The sequence below is a fragment of the Neodiprion lecontei genome, chromosome 5 (assembly GCF_021901455.1).
Source record: "Neodiprion lecontei isolate iyNeoLeco1 chromosome 5, iyNeoLeco1.1, whole genome shotgun sequence".
In the NCBI taxonomy this organism is placed as follows: domain Eukaryota; kingdom Metazoa; phylum Arthropoda; class Insecta; order Hymenoptera; family Diprionidae; genus Neodiprion; species Neodiprion lecontei.
The window spans coordinates 36,026,548-36,049,093 of NC_060264.1; the positions used below are offsets into that span (position 1 = coordinate 36,026,548).

Here is a 22,546-nt window from a genome sequence, read left to right on the forward strand (position 1 = left end):
AAGAAGAGCATTGATGGAATAGCGCTAGAAATTCCGTACAATCAAGTTTAATAAATTCGATGAATCCCTTTCGAGCGTCTAAAAGAGTTTGACAAACACTGAAAGAAATTTCATCTGTTACAGTTCCGATGAACTTCTAGTAAAATGGGTGTTATTACAATGAAGGTTGAAATATCGTGGGAATTACAAGAAAATGTGGTAAAAGTAACTGTTTAATGCGATTGTAATTTTCGATGCTACATTTTCTGGTTTCCGCAACATTGTATCTATTTGTTTAGTTGACTGTATTTTTGTAGTTTAATGAGACCTTAACAGCTATTTCTTTTTGGGCTAACATCTGCCATCACCAATAGTTGCAAGAAAATATGGCAGGAATGACCGTGCAACCAGAAAAAATAGTAACACATACTAGATTTTCTGGTTGTAACTACAAAACTCATTCTCATTTTGTAATCGAAACTATATTTTTCGGTTCCACAGTTATATGTATATCATTGCTCATCTTGAAATAACACATACTCGGTCTTTGAAATGGAGCTCAGAAACAAAAACCAATTCGTTGAGATTCTAACAGATTTATTTCTTGATTCACGTTCCATACTATCCATGGTAGTTTCGCAGTGGAAATATTTTGAATTTCGAATGGAAATACGTACAAAAATATAGTGAAGCCCGTCTACTAGTAAGACGGGATAGTAAATCAAATAATTGCAAGACAGTAAACCTCAGTATCCATTATACATGCGGTACAGACCCCCCACGTTGTGACAACATTTTATTATTCATAAAGACTTTTGGCTACCACGTTACGTAATTAATTATTCTTGTAGATTATGGCAGGTAGACAGCAATTGTCGAAAAGTTGCCGCGGGCCTTCCGGCCAAAAATATAAAACAAGATAATTTGATGATCACTTGATGACCACTATTCATAGAGACTACATTTCGATCATATACTGAATTCATCAAATTGGATCCGAATTCTTATTTTTGCCGACGTTTAAAATCGGCGAATCCTGGTAATCGGTCCAGATTCAAATGTTCTATAGAAGAGTGTTCGAAATTTAAATGCATTGTAAAAATCGCGTCCACGTATTCCAGTGTCAGAGGAGAATTCTGAGCAACTAAGCATGTCATTCCATCTAGTGACAAGATTACGAAGTAAATTGTCAGACATGATGTCCGACCATGTGATTATATAGGTTCGCAATCCCCACGTTAGGGGGTTACAAGCAAGTATCCCACCAGAGTCCCTACAACGGGAAAACAGATCTAACAAGTATAAGTACTGAAGAAACATATTGCAATTTGGCGATAATAAATTACGTTGTATTGTAATCACGCAGCTTTATAAATATAACTCAGTAAATATCAATCTTCTGTCTCGATACTGTATTCTTAAATTTTCTTGGATGCTTCAATAGAACGTTGAGACCGCACGTAACCTAAGTACTTCTCACGGTTCTCACTTCATGTGGTTAGATTGAAGATAGTACTTTTGGCGGGAATTCAACATTCCGAACTTATTTCCGTTCCATTTCACATCCATGCGGTTTCCAACTACGTGTAATAATGATAAAATTGATCTATTTCAGATTATAATGAGTTCACAAAAAGGCAACGCGGCGCGTTCCAGGCCACAAAAGTACCAGAATAGGCATGCTTTCAAAAACAATCTTCACGACACTAGTCACAAAACCAAGTTTATTAATGGTATAGATGTGGCGAATGTGTGCGAACGCTGCAAACAAATAATCGAATGGAAGATTAAATACAAAAAGTACAAGCCTCTAAAGGCACCGTCCAAATGTGTCAAATGTGAGCAGAAAACTGTCAAACATGCTTATCACATAATGTGCGGCCCTTGCGCGAAAAAAAACGAAGTTTGTCCAAAATGCGGAATCAAGAGTGAACTTATTCCTGGTAAACCAACAGTTCAAGAACAACTCAAATTGGACACCGAGTTACAAGTTATGCTGAAAGCACTGCCCGAACGGAAAAGGAGAACGTTTATTCGCTACATGAATCGAAAAGGTATGCATCATTTTTACACATATAGTATTTTGTGTGAAACTCGCGTAATTTCGAATGAACTCAAATTGTGAATTTGGCAGTATGTGTAATAATAAATAATATCCTATGTTGGTTAATCTATTCACTCGTGGTAACATAATTTTTCAGGTAAACCACAAGGAGACAACAATGAATCATCAAAATCAGAAGAAGGTATGGCAGAAGAACAGTTGGAAAATGTTGCAGAGCAGCCTAGAACTCGAGAAGAATTACTTGAAAAATTAAAATCGCTAAAACTTTCGAACAATGAAGAGGATGAGATGAGTGATTTTGAAGACGAAGAACTGAGTTTGGAAGATGATTTAATGATTAAAAAAAAAAAAAATGATTCGATATTTAAGTAAGGAAAACTATGACTAATACTGTCAGTGTAAAATGGTTTTAATAACGAAAATATATACGGTTTAACATACAAGAACGATGTAGGTACTTCAATTATGCAGTAAATTTGTCATAATCGGAGGATCACGTTGCACAATTAATTCATTCTTAGAAGATACATTACTTTACTACATCATAATTAAAACAAATAACTAAGCACAATAACTACATACGTTATGATATTAGGCAGTAAACATTGGCAAGATATATGCCACAAGAATAAATTATCAACTATTCTCGAAATATAAAACGTAATACAATCCAAATAATATTCAGTATTATAAGTCCACCAACCACAGTTGTTGGAATCGAACGAGTAAATTGTTAGGAACAAAACTTATTCCTATAAATGAAACATTGTAATTCTCTTACATATATTTATGCACCTTATTAAAATAGATATTTCCCATTATACATCTTGTGCGTATATGTTTGTATAAAAGTAAAAATTATACTGCATATCTAGTGTAAATACAATAATAAATAGTATTAAATTTATATCTCAAATGTAGGAAAGCTACTCAATTCAGATTTCAGTCTGTAAGGTTATCGTTATTTCTATTACCTTGCACCGGTTTAATATACTGTAATTAGTTACATTTTGTTGTAACTTGAATAGAAATAAGATTTGTACATTTTGGCAATTTCAAACTAATGGGAGAATCACAGGAAACTGTAACTTCGCATTAGGCAGAACCTGCATTCAGTTTTTGATAACTCAATCTAATACTAGAATTGTGGTTCAGTACTTTTTTAATCTTATTGCTAATATATAGAAGTTTAATTTGAAAAAAATTTAAATAAAAAATTCCTAAGTTTTGAATTATTGCCAAGTATCTAATAAGTTTTCGGCAACGGTTCAAAATTTGGAAAAATACTGTATTTAAAAATAAAGCTCAAAGGATCACCGTTTGGAATTTCGGGCAAGACGAATTTGCAAAGATGAATATGGATAACAACTAATTGAAAATTGAATCAGCATTCTGTTTCGTTTAAAAAAATATTTTCTGTGTGGTGCCATATAATTTAACATGGCAAGACCATATGACACACCTTGCGAAGTCGTAATCATATATATTACATAAAATTCCGAGCTTAAAAATTTACGGAAAATTAGACAAAACCAAAAAAAATGTGCGCGTGGTATGTCCTACTAAATAAATTTTCACCGAGTGTGCAAATTCTGTTTATCAAAATCATAATCACTGGCAGATTTTACTATTTACTAAATAAGGATTGAGTTTGCTACGGTTAGACGAAATTACAAAAGATAGTGGGCATAATTTGTTCAAAGGTATGTGGTATGTGATAGCAAACACAGTAAATTAGTTATACAGCTACAATACCTACAAAAATATAGCTGCTCACCTTGTATAACTTATAACTTAATATTCCTTAAGTTGGTACAAACGAATGAACGGCTAAAAAGTTGGGTGAATTTTGGGAATTTATGTCTCAACAATCAGTGAATTTAATTGGGCTTTGTTTTATTCGAAACTATATAATTTGAGCTTCATTGACATCTTTTTTAATTGGAATTAATTCATTTTAATAAATATTAAAAAAAAAAAAAAACAAAAGAAAACGCCACTGAAGCTCAGTCTACATACTTCCGAATAAAACAGTCTTGAATCGAATTGAACGAATTTTTTCAGCCGTCTACTCGTGCGTACGTACGTACGTACTTCTTCAAGAAAAAGCTACATCTTTACCTACACCTCAAATTAACAGATAAGTGAATCAAATTAGTGGGCTTACTAAAATTTTGAATAAACGGATAAGTAAAGTAAATAGCGTCTACTTAACCAATTTAAGAATTCAATCGGTGGCATCTAGGCACATTTCCTCAAAAGATCGATGGCTAACAGTAGTTTGTTTCCATATTCCGATGGACTGTAACCGGCGCTAAGACGTGATGGGGCGACCCCAGCCGTGTTGTCGGTGAAGGAGGCCTCACGGACTGTTTTTGGAGCTCGGGTTCGCTGCTTCCGCCAACGACCAGCAACGGTTCGGCGAACGTTTGTTGTTCGGAGTCGTCGTGTGGCGTCATGGTGCTGTAGCCATGGTCGCTGTCGCCGCCCGGAGGTCTTCGATAATTCGTTGAAACTCGATACGGCGATATAGGAGCCACTCCATCACGCAAAAGAGAGTTTAGGTTGCTTTTTGCCTGGTCAATTTCCATTGGTTCTACATCGCCTTCCAAGTGCGACATTCTCAGGGTTTCTGGAGAAGCGTGCATATGGAGACATTGATGCTCCAACCCGGATTGCACTGACCTAAGGCGGTAACAGTACAACATTATTCCCAGAACGAGCAGTAGCGTTAAAATACCGCCTGCTACCGGTCCCACTGACGGCCATTCGCGAACCCCCATCTCATCTGCCGAATGAGAATCTGCAATAAAAATAACAATTGTTGCAGTATTGAGGCAATTAAACAAATATTAGTTGTGGGAAAAAATCTGTATTTCGCTTTTAAAATAATTATAGAAATGGATCTTTTTTTTTCTCCAAGCTTACGATAAATCCCATCGCCGTAGGGTGTCAAAGAGCCGAATATTCCCTTAAAGCATAAAGTCTGTTCAGAGCAGTATGGTGTGGAAAGTGGAGTTTCTGCATCACTGTCCATGTGGCACCATTGGCATCCTGTAACTCCAAGACATTCCCTTGCACTCTCGAAGGATTTACAATCAAATGATGGGCACTTTTTTAAAGTTGCAGGATACGTCCAAGATGGCTGTAGGCTTGGTCCATGCTCGTAAAGAGCATGGCAAGCTTCAAGTTCATTGTTATCGGACTGACCGCAGCTCTCTGAATATAATGGGCATTCACATGGGCATTCACAATCGGTTTGCTCCATCCTTTTGCAGTTCAAACAAAGTCTATCCATCTGGAAGAAAATACAAAAATACATAGGTTTATTATACTGGATGGAAAGAATGGTAAGGTACCTATTTGCGAATTAAATGTAATTAAGAGAGTTCAATTCTTTTTACAGTTGTACGAATGATGGAGAATGTCTGATATTGAATATTACTCAAGTAATATACGTACTGTACTGCAGGGACAAAAAGCTGATAGTACATTACAGGTAGCATTGACAAGACCAAGGAAAATGTTGGTTCCAGGCACTACAGCAACCTGATACTTGACACAATGTTCCCCATGAACGATGTTGGTCAGCACTTCCTCAAGGGAGGTATTGAATTGGTAATATCTCTGTATAGTGCCATCAAGGTGGCTGGCACAGAGTTTTTTCTCCACGAAAAATTCATGGTTAAGTATATCGTTGGCAACAACAGGTTCCACGTGGGTTAAGTGCTGTTGCTCTACTTTGTTTTGGGCCTCAAATAGCGCCGGGTGAGATATTAGGTACCCTTTGTCATCCATCAAGAAACACTTCACCTTAATGTCACCACAAAATGAAAACATTTCTAGTAATAGTCTTGCAAAATATCCCATCGTTACATCCATCGATACCACTGCCAAGACAGGATCGTTGCTGGAATGAAGGGCAGCTGAACGACCCTCAAATATCGTGTGAGAGAGCGTCACAACATAACCAGCACCTCCTGCATCCAGGTACGGCGATGTTAGGGTTACTTTCCCTGGATGCTCCAATGCCTTTCCGTACCACGATCTCCTCTTTGGATCCAAACCAGTGTCCAGTACTGTTCCTGGATAAACTTCCATCACCCCACTGACTACCGCGACGATATACCTACATACAGTTCTTGGTGAAATTTTATTTTCTACTAGAGTATAACGACAACCGCTAAGAAGACTAAAATCTAAAGTATGCTGAGGGACAACAATAAATAAGATGACTAGAACAGTTTTCTGATGCGATAAACGAACAATACTCTACAGTTCATTCAACAAATTACCTTCGGATGATGAACTTGTTCAATGTGCTGTGCAAATGACGTTGTTGAAAGTGACTCAAAATTTGAGATAGCATGGCAACATCAGGCCTGACAGATGGGTGGAGAACGCGATTGACCAATAGTCTCGTAGGGTCTTTGATGTATGCCATGTAACTCTGAACTGTGATTGCAGAATCGGTTTCAAGGAGGTGCAGCTGCTCGGTCGGCGATTTGAAGCACCATGGTGAGAGATAAACGACACCAGTATCTGTAGAATGAAGAGTAGTTGATAACCATGATGTAAAAAATTTTAAACATGAATTTGAATGTAATTAATGACTACTCACGCAAAGCCACTATTCTATTATGATTGGAACACAGAGTATCTTTATCTATGACCGATTGTAACAGCAAATCAAGCCGATGATGCAGGAGATCTGGAGGCAAGGAAGCTGTCGTCTTAATGAGTGATAATGACTCCTGCACTCCTTCCGACACAATGCATATAATCAAATCTCCGTATGCCAGATGCTTCCATCTGAATTGTTTCTATAAGTTAAGAATAAGCATCGCATTTAGTTTCTACAGCATTGAGTGTATCATAAGAAAACTCACCGTTCGACCTAAAATGGTGGTGAAATTAGCATCACCTTCTGATAGTTCGTTAATCATTTTCAATGTAGAATTTTCATCAATGTTTTCAATATTTTTGAGTGAAACTTTCAAGGGCTGCTCAGTCATGACTTCAGGTCTAGGAAAACTTTTATGCATCCAAACATTTCGTCTTTTATCAAAAAGTATGGCGTACGTTTTTGGACCTCCGTCGAAGTACGTTATATCTTCAACAAAGTCCTTCAACTTTATTTCCAAGGTAAGGAGGGCTGTTTTCGTTATTTGCCCCATAGATATGCACATTGATTTGCTACGAGGTTCGTAGTATGGATCAGATAAGTAATAATTGCTTGTGTTGGGTTCAGTACATTTTGTTCCTGAGAATAACTTAGCTAGTTCAAAACTCAGAATATTTTGGGTAGGCAGTGTCACAATTGTCTCGTTACCCGCGACTTCCTTAATGTCTAATTTGAGCTTTAAATCTGTAATGAATAAAGATTAATTAATTAAATCTGCTTATAAGATGTAGATCAGGGTACATTGTGATGCTACATTCATTGCATTATTTACCTGACAAAATTAAAATTGTGCACAAGTATGGAATTAGCTGTTCTGTGGAAATGATACTGCGGACATGCTTGATGTTTGAGATATCCTTCAATGTGTTTGTCAAATGTATCAATATTATTTCACCAGTCAAATTCGTGGTCAAGGATTTAATGTCTAAATTGAGCGACTGGTTGGAACCTGTGACATAGAAACATTGGTTGGTCACCATGAACAAACTCGGAATAACTTTGAGTTGCAATAATCAGAGATTTGGCAACTCACCAAATCGGATAATAGTATCAATGTGCCTGGTTAATTGAATTTTGTTAACGTCCGTAGCTCTGAGAAGGTGATCTGGACAATGCGTTGAACCATGACCAGTCAATCCAACAACACCAATATAATCTTTGTCCGAAAGCATGTCGAGAAGGGTTTTAGCTGTTAGCTGAGCCAAGCCGGCATCCTTTTCAGATATAAAGATTCCATGCTCAATAAGCAACAGAACTTTCTTGGGGTTTTTGCATCGGGACAACAACAAAAGCCCTGTGTTTTGAGAGAGGCTCGGTGGTCCGCATATTGTACCTGGATGAGAGGTTGGTAGGATGTGTAGATGCCTTAATTCAGAGTTCGTCAAAACTGAAAACCAAATGTTAATGAAAAACAAAATGATACGAACAGTAAAGAACACAGAATTATTCAGATTATTCATGGAGGAGTAATATTTAAGTTTAAGTTAGTTTGAATCCAGATTCTCACCTCTTTTGATTTCATCGCATATGTTCGAAGAGCGAGGTAGATTTGAATAAATTTCGTTTGAACTTTTGGCATTTAATATTGGCTGCACCAGGTCGTTAGACCTTGTGAGGAAATCAATGTAAGATTGTAGCTTAGCGTTTAGTTTATTGGTAAGGGATTTGAGTTTCACATTCAAATCATCACGAACCCGGTTGAACTCGAGACGGTCGAGGGTTTCTTGGAAAGAAGTTATTCCCAATTCCTCGTTACCGACGTTACGAAGAGTTTTTGACACTTGATCAACGATGTCACGTAAACACGAACCATTCAACGGCTCTACCTCGATTTGTTTTCGCAGCCGCTTATCAACCCTGCAGTTAACGACCGATCCGTTATCCGTGAAGTCAGCGTTCGCTTGTATTATGAATAATATCACGAGTCCTAAAACTCGGATAGGTAAATATTCAACGGCCATTCTAACCTAGAATCACGAAATAGCCGAGGTAGCGTCTTCCAGGAATCAGGATAGGTTAGGAATTCATTGTGCCGCTTGCACTTGACGAGACATTTCAAATCACCGGTTCATTTATACATTGGAAATAGTTATTGAAGACCCTTTCAGCAAAGAGTTTAAATAATCTTTTGCAAAAATATCATTGCGTGTATAAACATCTTTGGCCACTGCACGGTCGTTATTTCTCGGCATTTAGGCCGAAGCACACAAGCGTGGAAGCATGAAGGCGAGTAGTCGTTACTGTATGTCCTGTATGTAGCCATGGCATATCCATACATAGCAACTCTATGATACGCATATAACACAGGAGTGGGGCAGTCACGTGGTCAATCTGTTTATGCCATGCGCCGTGCTTATCGTAACTGCGCATGCGCAATAAATCACGGATACGGTCTGAATTTAGCATGCGAACTGGATTTATGAATACGCACTAGCTCGAGTTTGAAACACCATTTGGGTGTGCTCAGGATTGGGGCCTAAAACTTCGAAATGGCATTGTAGAAATTCCCCTCGGGCTTCAAAGGAGGATTCCCAACCTGCAGCTAAACTTTAGCGAACCGTACTTGAAACCCCATTAGCTTTAAGTAAAAAGATGTTTTTCGGCTCTCCACCAGAGTTCTGCTCCATGAGACATCACCCTATAACCCCATTAAAGTCTTCTTAATTACGCTCCATTAATGAGACACATAAATTTCGACCCGTTTAAATAATATTTACGATTGGATAATACTTACTATAATCATGGTCTGTATGTATCATACTTGCGAACGTAAACGATATTATAAACGAATACTATTAATTGAATAAAATGCACCTTGATTTGATGCAATTCCAAGCTGTGAGGTAACTCTAGGCTCCATGCTGTGGGGTTTCATTTGAATCGGTATAAAACTGGATTTTCATGGGCGTCAAATAGACGCGACAGTGCCACGCCGTCGGCGGCAAAAAGATGCTCATGAAAATCGGTACCGCCGCAACGGCAAAATGCCGCGAGTCTGAACCAAAAAGAATTAATGATCTGAAATACGCGGTTGCCTGAGAAGTGAAAAATCTAGGATGGTTAATTGAAAGTGAGAACGAACGAAAAAAATAAAGGAGCTAGAAGAAAATCGAATAAAACGGTAGTAGTTTTTCAAGGTGTGAAAATAATCTAATTTATTCTCATTATTCCAGAATCGTGTACTCGTGGATAATTAAGATGCCTGTTCATACGTTGATTACCACATAGTCCATACTAAAAATATTGCGGTGTGTCCAAGGCCTTTCTTCTGAACAATAAGCCAAAATAAAAAATATATCCATTCTTGGTTCATTTCAATGCGTGGCATATATTACGATTCTAGAATAATGAGAATGAACTTTATTATTTTCTCACATCTTGAACAGCTATTTATAATCCCACACTCTTCTTGATGTCTTTTTCGCATTCCTAAGGGTCTAACTATTAAAGCAAAAGTCCTGCAAAACGAGTTTGAGACGAAAAGTTTCCGATATCTAAAAATCGCAAAAAAGCAAGGCTAACCCCTTTGGATTTTGTCAGTCGACATTTCGCTGATTTTGAAAAATGGTTGGATCAATTTTTTGTTGCACTTTATCGACGTAATTTTTCGAGAGGAATCGATTACGCGCAGTCCGTATATGCCTCCAGGTACTTCATCTGGCTTCTTCATTTTCTCTGTTTTTTCGCACTTCCAATTAACAGTCCTAGATTTTCCAATTCTTCGATTAAAAATATAATACAGAACCATTGACCTAACGACGTGCTTTTCGACGCGCGACATTTTGCCTTTGTGATGGTACCCATTTTCATGAGCGACTTTTCGCGCTGTCGGCGTGGCGCTTCAATTTGACGTCGGTGAAACTCCAGCATATTGCAATCATGAGTATGAAAACAACGTAATAAGTTCGAATTATTTAATTTGTGTACCGTAACTTTCGAACCATTGGTGCCTGGAATAAATTCTGGCACTTTTGAAAATAAGTGTAAGAACTTTCTTCGAGAAATCCTGACTATTTGACTATATTTTTTGTGACTGCAACTGGGGCATGGAACTTTTAAAGTCATATAGTACTCCTACCTTCACCGATCGAGCGAACTCACCTTTTTTCTTCCTTTGTTGAATAAACAAATGACCGGAAAGGGTTCAAATTTCACCGGTGTATTTTCCGAATTCCGAAAATCGTAAAAAAAATGTTCGGTTTTTGACACATGTTATTTTTTCCACATTTTCCGCATTTGAGGGATCAAAAAGTGCATAGCTGAGATACTTTGCGCAATTTCGGAAAGGATGAAGAGTAAAATGAGCCATTGTGAGACTGTTTTCATGCAATGTTGAGGTCGCTAGACGAGAACTAGGAATTACAATAATGTTGTAAATCAAAGGTGCTCTTACGATCAGCTGGGTGCACGGCCGAGCGTCCTTGCTTGGTTGTGCACTATGGGTTGTAAAATTTTTAGGGTTATCGAATGTTTCAGAATCTATTTAAGGGAGCGTTCTGAAATTTGAGCCAGCGCTCAAAACTCCCTAGGACAGAGGCAGAGCTACCCACGAACTCGGCAGCGCAAAAGAGATAAGAGATTGTTGCAAGCACTTTGTGTCTGTACATTCATTATTCTACAAATTGTATAGGTGAAGAATCAGCTGCAGTTTTGATTTTACTAGGCTTTGATTCTGCAACGTTATAATCACTGAAGGAAATCTTACGTGAAAACTATTACAAAGTTCGGGTTCAATACCAGATAAGTCGAAAGAACCACAAAAACTATCGCAATATTACATTGTGTATAATATTTGTCAATTTGAAATATTAATATCCAATGTAAACCCAATTTCCTTTCACTAATTTGAATCGAACTTCACAAAATATCCAACTAATGACCGTTTTAGACCTGCGCTTAAACTACATTCAAAGTACTGATTGATTTAAAAATAATAATCGGAGATGCTGAAGAAATAGATTACTTTTTTTTGATTAATTGATTCTTGATTTGATGCGTATTGAATCGATGCGATGTAAACATGTCCATTACTGTTGCCGCTCTTGCTCTCTTAGTCGGCAAAATGGAAGAGGGATTCAAGTAATTGCGCATGCGTGTTCAGTACCGGAGATGCATATGACATGTGATGAAACAGATGCTAAATGTGTAACCCTCGCTTTATACCACTTTATACACTACGAGTTCACGACATGATGTCTACGGTTCCCACAGACAACTTATCGGATGGTCCATATTTTCCCATTCCGTCAGCATACAGCCGATTATGCAGTTTGTGTTTGATTCCATCTTTTTTCACAACCATAACGTGTACATTGCTCTTTATTGATATTTTGTGTACATTGTAGTTTATGTAATAATGGACGATAATTATCTTCAGTGAATCACTGCGATACTGTATATAGTGTCCAGTCCCATCTGTAGTTAATAACCTGAATGCTTATTGAGTTCGGATGAGACATACAAACTGTTAATATTTCGAAAGTTTTAACACGTGTGCAATTATTAATACTAATAACACCCAATTGTCATGTTCATACAGATGAAATAAATATTTTATTTGATCGACGCAGCGTTTGGTCACTTCATTGTACAGCCCTATCCAGTCTCATAACCTAATTAATCTTATCGATCAGAGCACAGAGCGCCCATTGGGTATTGAGTGATTAACGTACTTTAATCATAATATTATTTTACTTATTTTTCTTCCGTATGCACGACTGGCAAGCTAAAGACAGTAGTAATTTTGGATCCGATTGTACCGACCAGTTTCTCAACCTAACCTTAAACCGTGTTAAAAGTATCTGAGTACTGTCTGCAGAGTATCGGTCGTTGAGAGAAGCCAAAGTGCTGAAGCGTTAAACATGTCGCGATTCCTTGTTCAAAGAGCCTCGCTCTTGGTTAATTCGTTCAAAAATGTATCACGGGTGTTTCTTATCCCTGTGAGGAATTTGAACCTTCTTGAATATCAGAGTAAATTACTACTAAGAGACAGCGGTGTGTCTGTACAAAATTTCGCTATAGTCGACGACTTGAAATATGCCCCAGAAGTCTTAAACAAATTCAGTAAGTATATGTATTTAAATATTAAGTCATGTTAGTATAACTTGCGAGCTTCAGAATGTCTCATATTTGCAACTGATCGGATCATACGTGCAAACGTTCAGTACATTTTTTTACGTTACAGATGCGGCTGAATACGTGGTAAAGGCTCAAATTCTGGCAGGAGGGAGGGGTAAAGGTCACTTTGATAATGGATTCAAGGGTGGTGTACACATCACTAAAGAGTAAGAGCAATTCTGCTAGAATAGAAAATAATCGATATTCTTGCGGAAAAACCTTCCCACAGATTACATTCGGCAAGAATAGTAAAATAGCATTCTTGGTTACATTGTTGGAATTTATGTTTCTTGATATTTCAAAATCTCGATTTATGATTTATAAACGTATAAACCATTTTATCAAGACCTCACAATATTCATAATTTCATCTACAGAGAAATTAGATATCCATTTAAATACCAATTGATTTTTGTTGTAATTTAATGTGACTCTTTGCTCGTGTACAATTTGTAATACAAAATAGTATCTTATATTTAGGTTCTTTAACCTTCATAGATTATGTTTGAGAATTGAATATTGCTAAGGGTTAGTTTCTTTGCTTCCAAATTGAAATTTATTTCGAGGATGAATTTGAAGCAAGAAACCCGGCTTTAAATTATAGGCGTAAAAATTCGTATGAAAACTTTGTAGACACGAGAAGCTTCTGGAAATTGTAAAGAACATGTTGGGGCATCGTTTAATAACAAAACAGACGCCCAAGGATGGGATTGTGGTGAATAAAGTGATGGTTGCCGAATCGGTTGACATCGTGAAGGAGACATACGTTTGTATTTTAATGGATAGGCAGCATAACGGTCCGGTATTGATAGCCTCTCCAGCAGGTGGAATGGACATTGAAGCGGTTGCTGAAAAAACGCCGGATTTAATAAAGACCATACCACTTGACATTTACGAGGGAATTACAGAGAGCATTGCCAAAGAAGTAGCAAATTTCTTAGGTTTTGGAGATAAGTTGTTGCTGGACAAAACTGTTGCTGAATTGAGGAATTTGTGGAAGTTGTTTGTTGACATAGATGCGCTGCAGATCGAGATAAATCCTTTGGTAGAAACCAAGGATAAGCAAATCATCGCTGTTGATGCTAAAATATCGTTTGACGACAACGCTCAGTACAGGCAGCAAGACATATTCTCTTTGGACGACGCTGGCGAAGATGATCCGAGAGAAGTAGAGGCGTCGAAGTTCAGCTTGAATTACATCGGAATGGACGGAAATATTGGATGCCTTGGTAATCTAGTTCTTCCCCGCATATTCCTACAAAAATTTTGATCGTTACCAGAACAATGTTTCTTGCTCACAATGTATTCGGATGCATTTATAATATCGCAATATGTGATTGACGTATAGTTAACGGAGCTGGGCTAGCCATGGCAACTATGGATATAATTAAGTTAAACGGGGGAACGCCAGCTAATTTCTTGGACGTTGGAGGTAGCGTTAAGGAAGATCAAGTATATCAAGCTTTCCGAATTCTCACCGAAGGTAAATAAATTCTACGTTGATTCTCGACTGCGAGATTATCATTTGACTAATGGAAACACTTCGAGAATGTTGTAATACTTTCGATATTAAATTCAGATGCCAAGGTGGAAGCTATTCTTGTCAACGTTTTCGGCGGTATAGTAAACTGCGCAACGATAGCCAATGGAATTGTGGGAGCGGCTCGCAATCTTGGCTTGAAAATCCCACTTGTGGTCAGATTGGAAGGTAATATTGTTGATCACCTCATTTTCGGACTATTTTAGAAAGGCACAGCGATTTTTGATGCAAACGAACTATTTTATTATGCAACTAGGTACGAATGTTATGGAAGCCAGAAAAATACTTGCGGAATCTGGGTTACCGATTCTTTCAGCTTCCGATCTGGATGAGGCTGCTAAAAAAGCCGTTGCGGCGATAAGACAATAGGCATAGCCGTCCACCATCGACGTTTATCGATAAATTTCCTTGTTCAAGACTGTGTAACTTGTACCTTTGCTCAATTATAGTAACATTTCACGTGGTGTACAATGCCGTAGCTGTACATACCTGTAATAAAATTATACCATGAATGATATATGTCGTTGTTTACGAAGTTGTAAGTGGTGTAATAATCGAAGAAGAGAATGGAAAAGTTTTATAATTAGTAGAGGAGTGTGAATACTGATAGTAGTGGTTAATCTATTCAGAATTTTCCATTGGATGCTGATATAGAAGCAATGATTTATACTGTAAATGCATTTTTATTGAAATAAAGTTTGCTTGAAAATGATTGAATTCTTTAATGAATGCATTTCAAGTTCCGATCAATTTCCAAGCTTTAGCTAACTACTCAACACAGCTGCAGATGTCCAATAAGTTTGGAGCTCAGTATTTCCGTCAAGGCCTTAATTTGAAACCTTTGGACTTGGGTGACTTTGTAGTCCAACCAATAAGCTGGAACCGATTCAGGAGAGGTAAACCAAACTTAGAGTAGAAATCGTTTATAAACATCGTCTAGCGAGCAGGGTTCAATAATTATATTCGAATGCCAAGTTAGGAGAAGGTTGAAACATGTACTGTATACGTGTGCGCGACTGATCTCGGACTCGCTACTAGCTTGCAGTCATTTCATTCATACCCATATAGGGCTTGTAATTTCCAACCGACTTTCGAAGCTAAGTAATGCCCTGGGGATCGACCGACACTCACGTCATCCGTCGCCCCCACCATAAGAAGATGATAAGTAAATGCTCTGCATGTCTAGTGGAATAAAAAACCATCCAACACTTTCGACAGATTACTTTCTTTTGAAAGAAACATGATAAGGAATTATATACCCGCTGTGTATGAAGGATATTATTGGCGAGATTTGTTAGAAGATTATATCCTCGCCCAAAATTCGCGCAGTTAGGCTTTCTTCGGACCTTTGACAATGAGCTTATAGGTATACGGGACTCGAGATGCACGCACATATTCGTGTTGCGTCAGCTTTAACGTGGTAGGCAGATAACATTCAACAGTTGCTGTATATGTATACGTATAATACAAGTATAAAGCTGATATAAATTGTGCAAATGTAGACTATTACCAAAAGAGGTAACACAGCATGACGCGATAAGTGCGAACAGCATATTGTGGTAGGATACTTACAGTCGTTGAGCATATAATGGTATACTGGTCATGGACTCCTGATACAAACTTTAAAAAGTGACCATGTTCTATTCAGCATTACAGTATTCATATGAAGCTATATTTTTTTAGTAGGTGAAGAGCGCTTTTGAGATATTTATAAAAAAATATACATTATTCATTTATAATAATAATAATAATAGTAATATTTATTATAAAAAATGAATCGTAGAGAGTTAATGAATTGGGTATGAATGTACGACTGATTTTGGCTTTAGGTCAATGTGTTTACGCTAAGAACCGAAATAAATCATTGGATCCTCCTGCGGCACAAATTTAACTCGAACATAGAATTAAAATTAGGCGATGAATCGCGTTATCGCGACGTCACGGAATCTGGTGAGAAGCGAGTCACAGACTTGGTCATTGTTTCGAGTTGGCCTGACTTTGAACTATTTTTCAGGCTATAAGCACTAAATAGTACAAAGCTTTCAAATATAGTTTCGAGAGTATAAACGTGCAAAGAGTAGTTGCACGTAATAATAGAAACGCTAGAATGAATCCGCGGAAAAAGTATCCGCAAATTTTCATGCAGATGCCTAAAATCATTCCCTGGCAACTTTTCATTTGCACTTGCTTGAACGGTAGGAGAAATTCATGAAACGCAATTGTAAACGTAAACGCGCCAAGGAAGTCGCTGCGGCGGGCAAAAAGGAATTACCCTGATTTGCATCGGCTCCTTCCACGAAGGTACGTCACGGCTGGCGCCTGGTTGACTCGCTTGTCCCCATAGTCATACGTATTCACACTCACACTTTCGTTGAAAAATCTGACCGACCATTTGTATGTGGCATACCGCGTTCGTCGTGTATATGTATATAGATGTATATATAGCCATCCCCGCAGTCCCTGAAGGGTAAGAACGAGGAGCGGCGTTCTATTCTTGGCAAACTTCAGTTGGATCTGCTTTCGCGCTGGTAATACCGACAGTTAACGCCAGAGAGTGATCCGCTCAAGAACTCACCAAAAACTTGACCGTACCGTAGGAGACCAGCCCACGTATCAGCAGACCACTTCCTCCAGGTCGAGCTTTGCCGAGCTTTACACATTTTCAGTCTTTATCTAGCCACAGCGATCGACGGGTACTCAAGAAATTGGATTTAAAGTGCTCATCAGAACAGCAGCATCAGCTTCCAGTCGTACCAGTTGAGGTGAGGTGAAAATCTTAGAACGAATCTTGCGAAACACTCTGGCTTACAGGTGTAAGTTTAACCCCGATTGGGACCAGAAGATACTCGTATAGATTCGACCATGTTTTGTGAAAAAACTTCTTTATCAGAATGAGTGTGAAATAACCGCGGATTGTTGACGATCACGATGATGATCATGATGGGCTCTACGCCAGTTTGAGTATTTTCCTTTCGATTTTAAGCTCGGCATATTTTCTTTACCGTAATATTTTGCAGAAGAAGTGTTTCAATCTTAAGTAAAATCATCCCGAGTATTCCAATACATACACGATTGATAAGTTCACCGACTGTACGTGACTATGCAGTGAGTGACCGTTTATAGCTGCCAGACGTTATTCGTTTGTTTTGCAAGTGCCCGTAATATTTGGTTCACCTGTTCAACTCGACTCGCCGCTGTTTCGTTGTATTGCGTATAGTAAACACACATGGACATATGTGTACTGAAATTATCAATTCAATTCCAAGAATCACTGCGGCTAGGGTTTTTGTGATACATTTTTCTGAATGAAAGCGAATCATGACAGTCGCTAATTTCTGTTAAATAACATTAGACATTTGCACGCTTTTTGCAACGCTTTAAACTGTATCATGGCTGAGGATCGCGAAATTTCGCTACAGCCGCTGATATCGAAATTTGAGACCTGTACTGGTGATGCGAAATTCTATTTTGACCTAGACGCTCTTGCGCAGTATTATACGACAGAATGAAAAATTCATTTTTATGATGACAGAATGAATCTTCTTTGGTATCTCGAAAAACCTTGTCTACATTCGTATAGATAGTTGTACGTGGGCTGTAGTGAGCAGGGGTCTATTTCGAGACAATTTTACGTTTAAAAAAAAATAAAAAACCGACTCAGCTATTTATCTTTGTTCTCCCGGTCGATATACAAAAAACGGAAAACGAAAAGCAGAATATCGTAAATTCTTCCCGTTATATATTGCAGATGCTATCTTTTTCAGTTAATCAAGTCTGATAGAAAATTAAAATTTTTCATGCTGTACGTCGTTTTATAATAGAACAGGAGGTCCGTTAAACTGGCATCTTTTTGAGCACGACGCAGATCTGAAAGGACCAACAAAACAAAACCAGATTGTACCATAGTTCGGTTGCGCATCATCAGGTGTGGTCTGGAGGTTTTTCAAGGTTTAACGAAACAAAAACGGATGGTATGATAGTTCGGTTGCATATTTTTAGGCGTCGTGAATGCGAACGGTCTATACATAGTCGGATCAAGCTAATAGACTGTCATATTCGCGTTAACTGATTAAATAGAGCATTAGCTTACGAGTTATTTTAATTCAAAGTAGGGATACTTTTTGCCTATGTTTTCTAAAATTGTGACTTAGAGTAGATTTTTGTTACTCAATAGGATTGCGAAATTATTTTCCAAGTTTGTTTCTGAGCTCGGGTTCCTCGTTGCGGGTTCGCTTGCGCAACAATTGCTGTATGATATTCATGTAAAGAAAAGTGACACGCCACCTTATTCCAGTTGCCTGAAGAACGCGGGTATCAGGATAACGCTATTCATTGTTAGACAATAAGACTCTATTCTATGAAGACGTCGGACACCTTCCGCCACGTGAACCACAAAAAAATTCAGTGCATTGCAGATCGTCAAGAATCTTAAGCCTGCAGATTAACGCGGTATGCATATCACAATGTGGGCATCTATCGGTGCACAGAAATGATACAGTTCTACCAAAATCTATAGAGTTGGGCTACAGAACAGGTTTTTTTTTCATATAAACGTGGTCGGTCCACGGTGTTTTCATTCATCGAAGCCTTTATACATGCTAAATATTTTATAATTGCTACGTAACAACGATTCCAACGTAACATGTATTCGCAATTTACAGAATAACTCTTCAGTACATTTATCAGAACTTCATTAACTTGCCGACCTTACCGCAAGCTGACCGGCGACCGCATAGATTGCGGTCTCCGTATTTAGATATGTGATGCAATAGTCCGTACGGCGCTAGCAAGAACAAGGACAATTGTTTATTTAAGCAAAATTGTTTACTGTTTGAAATAAGTATGATCTTTTCCTGCAGGTACGGAGACGAACTGAGACGGAAAAGCTGAAAGACCGGGAGAGGGCAAATACGCAATAGCGCATTGTCTTCGAGATTGGTGGGGAGATTGAGAAAAAGAAGGTGAGGTCGCATTTTGATGATCATCCCAAGATACCCGATTGCAGGGTATAGTTTTCGCTACATTGTATTATCGTAGCTGGAATTGAAGTGCCCGTTTTAGTGGCCAGCTGATCACTTCTGTACCATCGGCAATTAGGATCAGGCTGACGTGGTTTCCTCCCGCTTATAAACGGACAGCTGGAATCCAAAGCACACGAAGCTACGCTGATCGCTAGCGGCATCTACCCTCGTCACTACCATCAGCGAAAACCTTACCACCACATTCACATTTCACCGCACGCACAACCGGCGTATTGCCACTACCATATTTCCTTACCACCTCTATAAGCACTGCGATACTCCAGGCCTAAGGAGAGGTGGTTCATAAAATGAATAACAATGATAAGTCAGTCGAGAGCGGGAACTCCGCCGAGGAGGAAGACGAGATGATCGCGACAGAGCGGGAGTTAGCTGAGGACGCTAAGTGGAAGAGAATCCAACAGAACACATTCACCAGATGGGCGAACGAGCATCTCAAATGTGCCAGTAAAACGATTGGGGATCTCGAGACCGATTTGTCGGACGGGCTGAGACTGGTTACACTGATCGAGGTGTTGTCCCAGAAGAAACTACCCAAGCACAACAAACGACCTAACTTTCGTTCCCAGAAGCTTGAAAATGTATCGGTTGCCCTCCAGTTCCTCAGCGATCAGGGAATACGCATCGTTAACATTGGTAAGTGAAGTTATGCGCATGCCACCTACTCCGATTACGCTGACATTGGCACTGAAACTCCACCCTGCGGTGTTTGATAAGATACGCAATACAGTTTTTGCACACTGTGCTCTTACTCAATCGCGTAATAACGAAGTAGGTGTACCTGGGAGATAATTACAAGAATTGGCACCCGGACACTTCGCCACTTTGAGGCACGTCGTTGGTCATTGTCTTTTCGATTCAATGGTCTTTCAACACTGTACAATCCCTCGACAACAAAAGTATTAAAGGATCGAATTTCATCACACTTTTCAAATTTCCCCCGTGCATCGTGAAAATCTTTTGCTGGCAAACATTATAAATCGATGCATGGATCGAAGCTTTGGGATGAGGTCGTTGTTTCGAAAAAGGAAGGTCACGTGGGGTACCGGCCTTTGCGCGCGCGCTCTAACCACGTGATATCAGCCGGCCGGCAACAACCACTTGTTGGTTCTTAATCACGCGACTTTCGTATTATCCGAGGTGTATCGACTGAGCACAAAATAATTGGAATGAGCACCCCTTATAAAATTTACGGCCGTTTAATTCTCCGTAACTGCTTAACTTTAGATTGGCAAAGGGAGTGACGTTTATTATATTGCATTATATAACTTGTGTGAAAAATATTGTGGAGATTTTAATTGTTGTTTGACGGCATTTCGAACTCTTGGAAATGGCTTAATTGCTCATTGGCAGGTTAGTTGCTTTATCTGAAAACTTGACTGGTGGTTGATAACGGATGATACGCGCAGCCGCTTGCAATTTGTAGCCCCACATAGAAATTTAGAAGCATTTACGGGGAGCGACACTGTGAGCACTCGTACGCGTTTAAAGAAGATGACGTTTGTTTGGCCTTCACCTGGTCTGCACAAGTAACGCCTACTTTCTCTTGGCTGGCCTGAAGCGACCTACCAACCATACGTGTAAACGTTTGGTCCTTCAATTGCGATATTTGAAATTTGATGAGGTATTAATGCCAAATGCAATGGCAATGTAAAAACGAAGAAACCTGTACTAACTCAATACATATACGTATAACACAAGTTTGTTCTCACTTTAGATACTATAGTATTGTACTAACAGGGCATGACGACCACCGTTTGTTGCTGTCTGCAAATTACTTTTGAGTCATATCCTGTTGAATAAAAAATAATTGACGGATTCGCAGAACGTGAAATAAACAACGCCCATCATGATCAGACCAGAGCGATTAATACAAGATTCGTCACCGCCGCGCGTTCAGTACGAATTCATCCGCGATTCTACTTGGAAAATTGTTCGAATCACAGGACAAATGCAGCCTCTGTTAATCAGAAGTGTAAGCCATAAGTTACTTAGGAAATGACGTCCTCTGGAGCCGGTATGCAAGTTTAGTAGTGAAGTAATCTCTGACTCTGAGAAACGGATGACGTCATGGTACGAAAGCGTATAACATAGGTGTATGTATACCGGGTCCGCGACGCCCGATCCTTCGTCCCCACCTCACCACTGAACTCTGCTCGATCGGCATTCCACTCAGGGATTCTGCCAGACCAGACGGGCCAGACTACCTGTTCTTTATAGACCCCGGTCAAATAAACAAAACAACATCGCCAACGTAGATATATGTGTATACATGAATTCCGAGAACATAATGGAATGAGATTGTCGAGTTTTCAGGATCGATACTGAGGTCATGATCGAATATGATAAAAAAGAGTTTTTGAAAAATCATAGAATCATGCTCTTGAACAGCTTTTCGAAGCAAGTTAATGTTGGGCGAGAAGACAAAGATGAGGCACATGTGAAACAAGTCTTTCGTTTGTTCAACTGCAGCTATACACACCTATGTATACGTGTGCATATACATGTTTTTTTTTGGTCTTTCACGTCACGCGGTGGACTACGCTGTTGTTATAACTGTACATCGGACGATCTTCCGTTTGTCATGTCGTCCTGGTACCCATACGTGTTCCAAAATACGCATACTCTGATTCGATTGGAGGGTTTGAAAGGCTTAAGGTCGTGTAGTACTCCCACCTTTACGGACCGAGCAAACTCACCCTTTTTCTTCATATATTAAATAATTTGAACCCTTTCCGTTCGTTTTTTCATTTAATACAGGAAGAAAATGGGTGAGTTTTTTCGGTCGGTATGGGTAGGAGTACCACATGACCTTAAAGACGATCGCACAGATTTTTTTCGCTCCCATGCTAATTGTGATACAATTTTTTGAAGACTACAAATGTGCATATTTTTTATAAGCCTACATTGGTTGAATGTTTTCTCAATCTATCTGAAGTCGGTCGAGGATTTGAACGATATAGGTTCCGAGCAAGAATCTTGATAAGCCTAGATTCAAAAGGTTATTATTCTTTGTCTACGTGATATACTTGACCCTCTTCACTCTTGAGTATACCGACCGTATACATACATATATAGCAACTTGGAATAACAATCAACAGCGAATCGGGTTAGACGATGGTT

At 38.8% G+C, this 22,546-nt stretch overlaps 4 protein-coding genes across 11 annotated transcripts in view; 3 read left to right on the forward strand and 1 right to left on the reverse strand.

The window, feature by feature from the left end:
* Nucleotides 1-1,204: 1,204 nt before the first annotated feature.
* On the forward strand, nucleotides 1,205-2,426 carry LOC107217241. 3 transcript variants are annotated; one of them, XM_015654660.2, is made up of 3 exons: nucleotides 1,205-1,363; nucleotides 1,595-2,033; nucleotides 2,181-2,426. In XM_015654660.2, exons 2-3 carry the CDS (start codon nucleotides 1,601-1,603, stop codon nucleotides 2,414-2,416), a joined length of 669 nt encoding a protein of 222 aa, XP_015510146.2. In that variant the 5' UTR covers nucleotides 1,205-1,363; nucleotides 1,595-1,600; the 3' UTR covers nucleotides 2,417-2,426. The 3 variants fall into 3 exon arrangements, with proteins under 3 accessions (XP_015510146.2, XP_046595910.1, XP_046595911.1); XM_046739954.1 differs by having other exon boundaries at nucleotides 1,217-1,284; XM_046739955.1 differs by having other exon boundaries at nucleotides 1,221-1,278.
* Nucleotides 2,427-2,435: 9 nt separating this feature from the next.
* On the reverse strand, nucleotides 2,436-8,961 carry LOC107217313 (VWFA and cache domain-containing protein CG16868). The gene is made up of 9 exons (XM_015654804.2): nucleotides 8,236-8,961; nucleotides 7,762-8,115; nucleotides 7,501-7,677; nucleotides 6,934-7,412; nucleotides 6,666-6,867; nucleotides 6,340-6,586; nucleotides 5,507-6,173; nucleotides 4,973-5,342; nucleotides 2,436-4,847 (listed from the first exon to the last, which is right to left on the reverse strand). Exons 1-9 carry the CDS (start codon nucleotides 8,687-8,689, stop codon nucleotides 4,315-4,317), a joined length of 3,483 nt encoding a protein of 1,160 aa, XP_015510290.2. The 5' UTR covers nucleotides 8,690-8,961; the 3' UTR covers nucleotides 2,436-4,314.
* A 2,897-nt stretch (nucleotides 8,962-11,858) lies between these two features.
* On the forward strand, nucleotides 11,859-15,096 carry LOC107217316 (succinate--CoA ligase [GDP-forming] subunit beta, mitochondrial). The gene is made up of 6 exons (XM_015654812.2): nucleotides 11,859-12,791; nucleotides 12,913-13,012; nucleotides 13,478-14,073; nucleotides 14,193-14,327; nucleotides 14,424-14,552; nucleotides 14,641-15,096. Exons 1-6 carry the CDS (start codon nucleotides 12,590-12,592, stop codon nucleotides 14,751-14,753), a joined length of 1,275 nt encoding a protein of 424 aa, XP_015510298.1. The 5' UTR covers nucleotides 11,859-12,589; the 3' UTR covers nucleotides 14,754-15,096.
* A 1,818-nt stretch (nucleotides 15,097-16,914) lies between these two features.
* Nucleotides 16,915-22,546, forward strand: part of LOC107217246 (filamin-A) — a 32,958-nt gene continuing 27,326 nt past the window's right edge. For 2 of the 6 annotated variants that reach the window (XM_015654674.2, XM_015654675.2), the window contains exons 1-2: nucleotides 16,915-17,146; nucleotides 19,244-20,059. In XM_015654674.2, the coding sequence (XP_015510160.1) occupies nucleotides 19,714-20,059 (346 nt within the window). In that variant the 5' untranslated portion in view covers nucleotides 16,915-17,146; nucleotides 19,244-19,713. The remainder of the gene's footprint in view (nucleotides 17,147-19,243; nucleotides 20,060-22,546) is intronic. The other 4 variants (XM_015654677.2, XM_015654678.2, XM_046741979.1 and 1 more) reach the window with 3 other exon arrangements.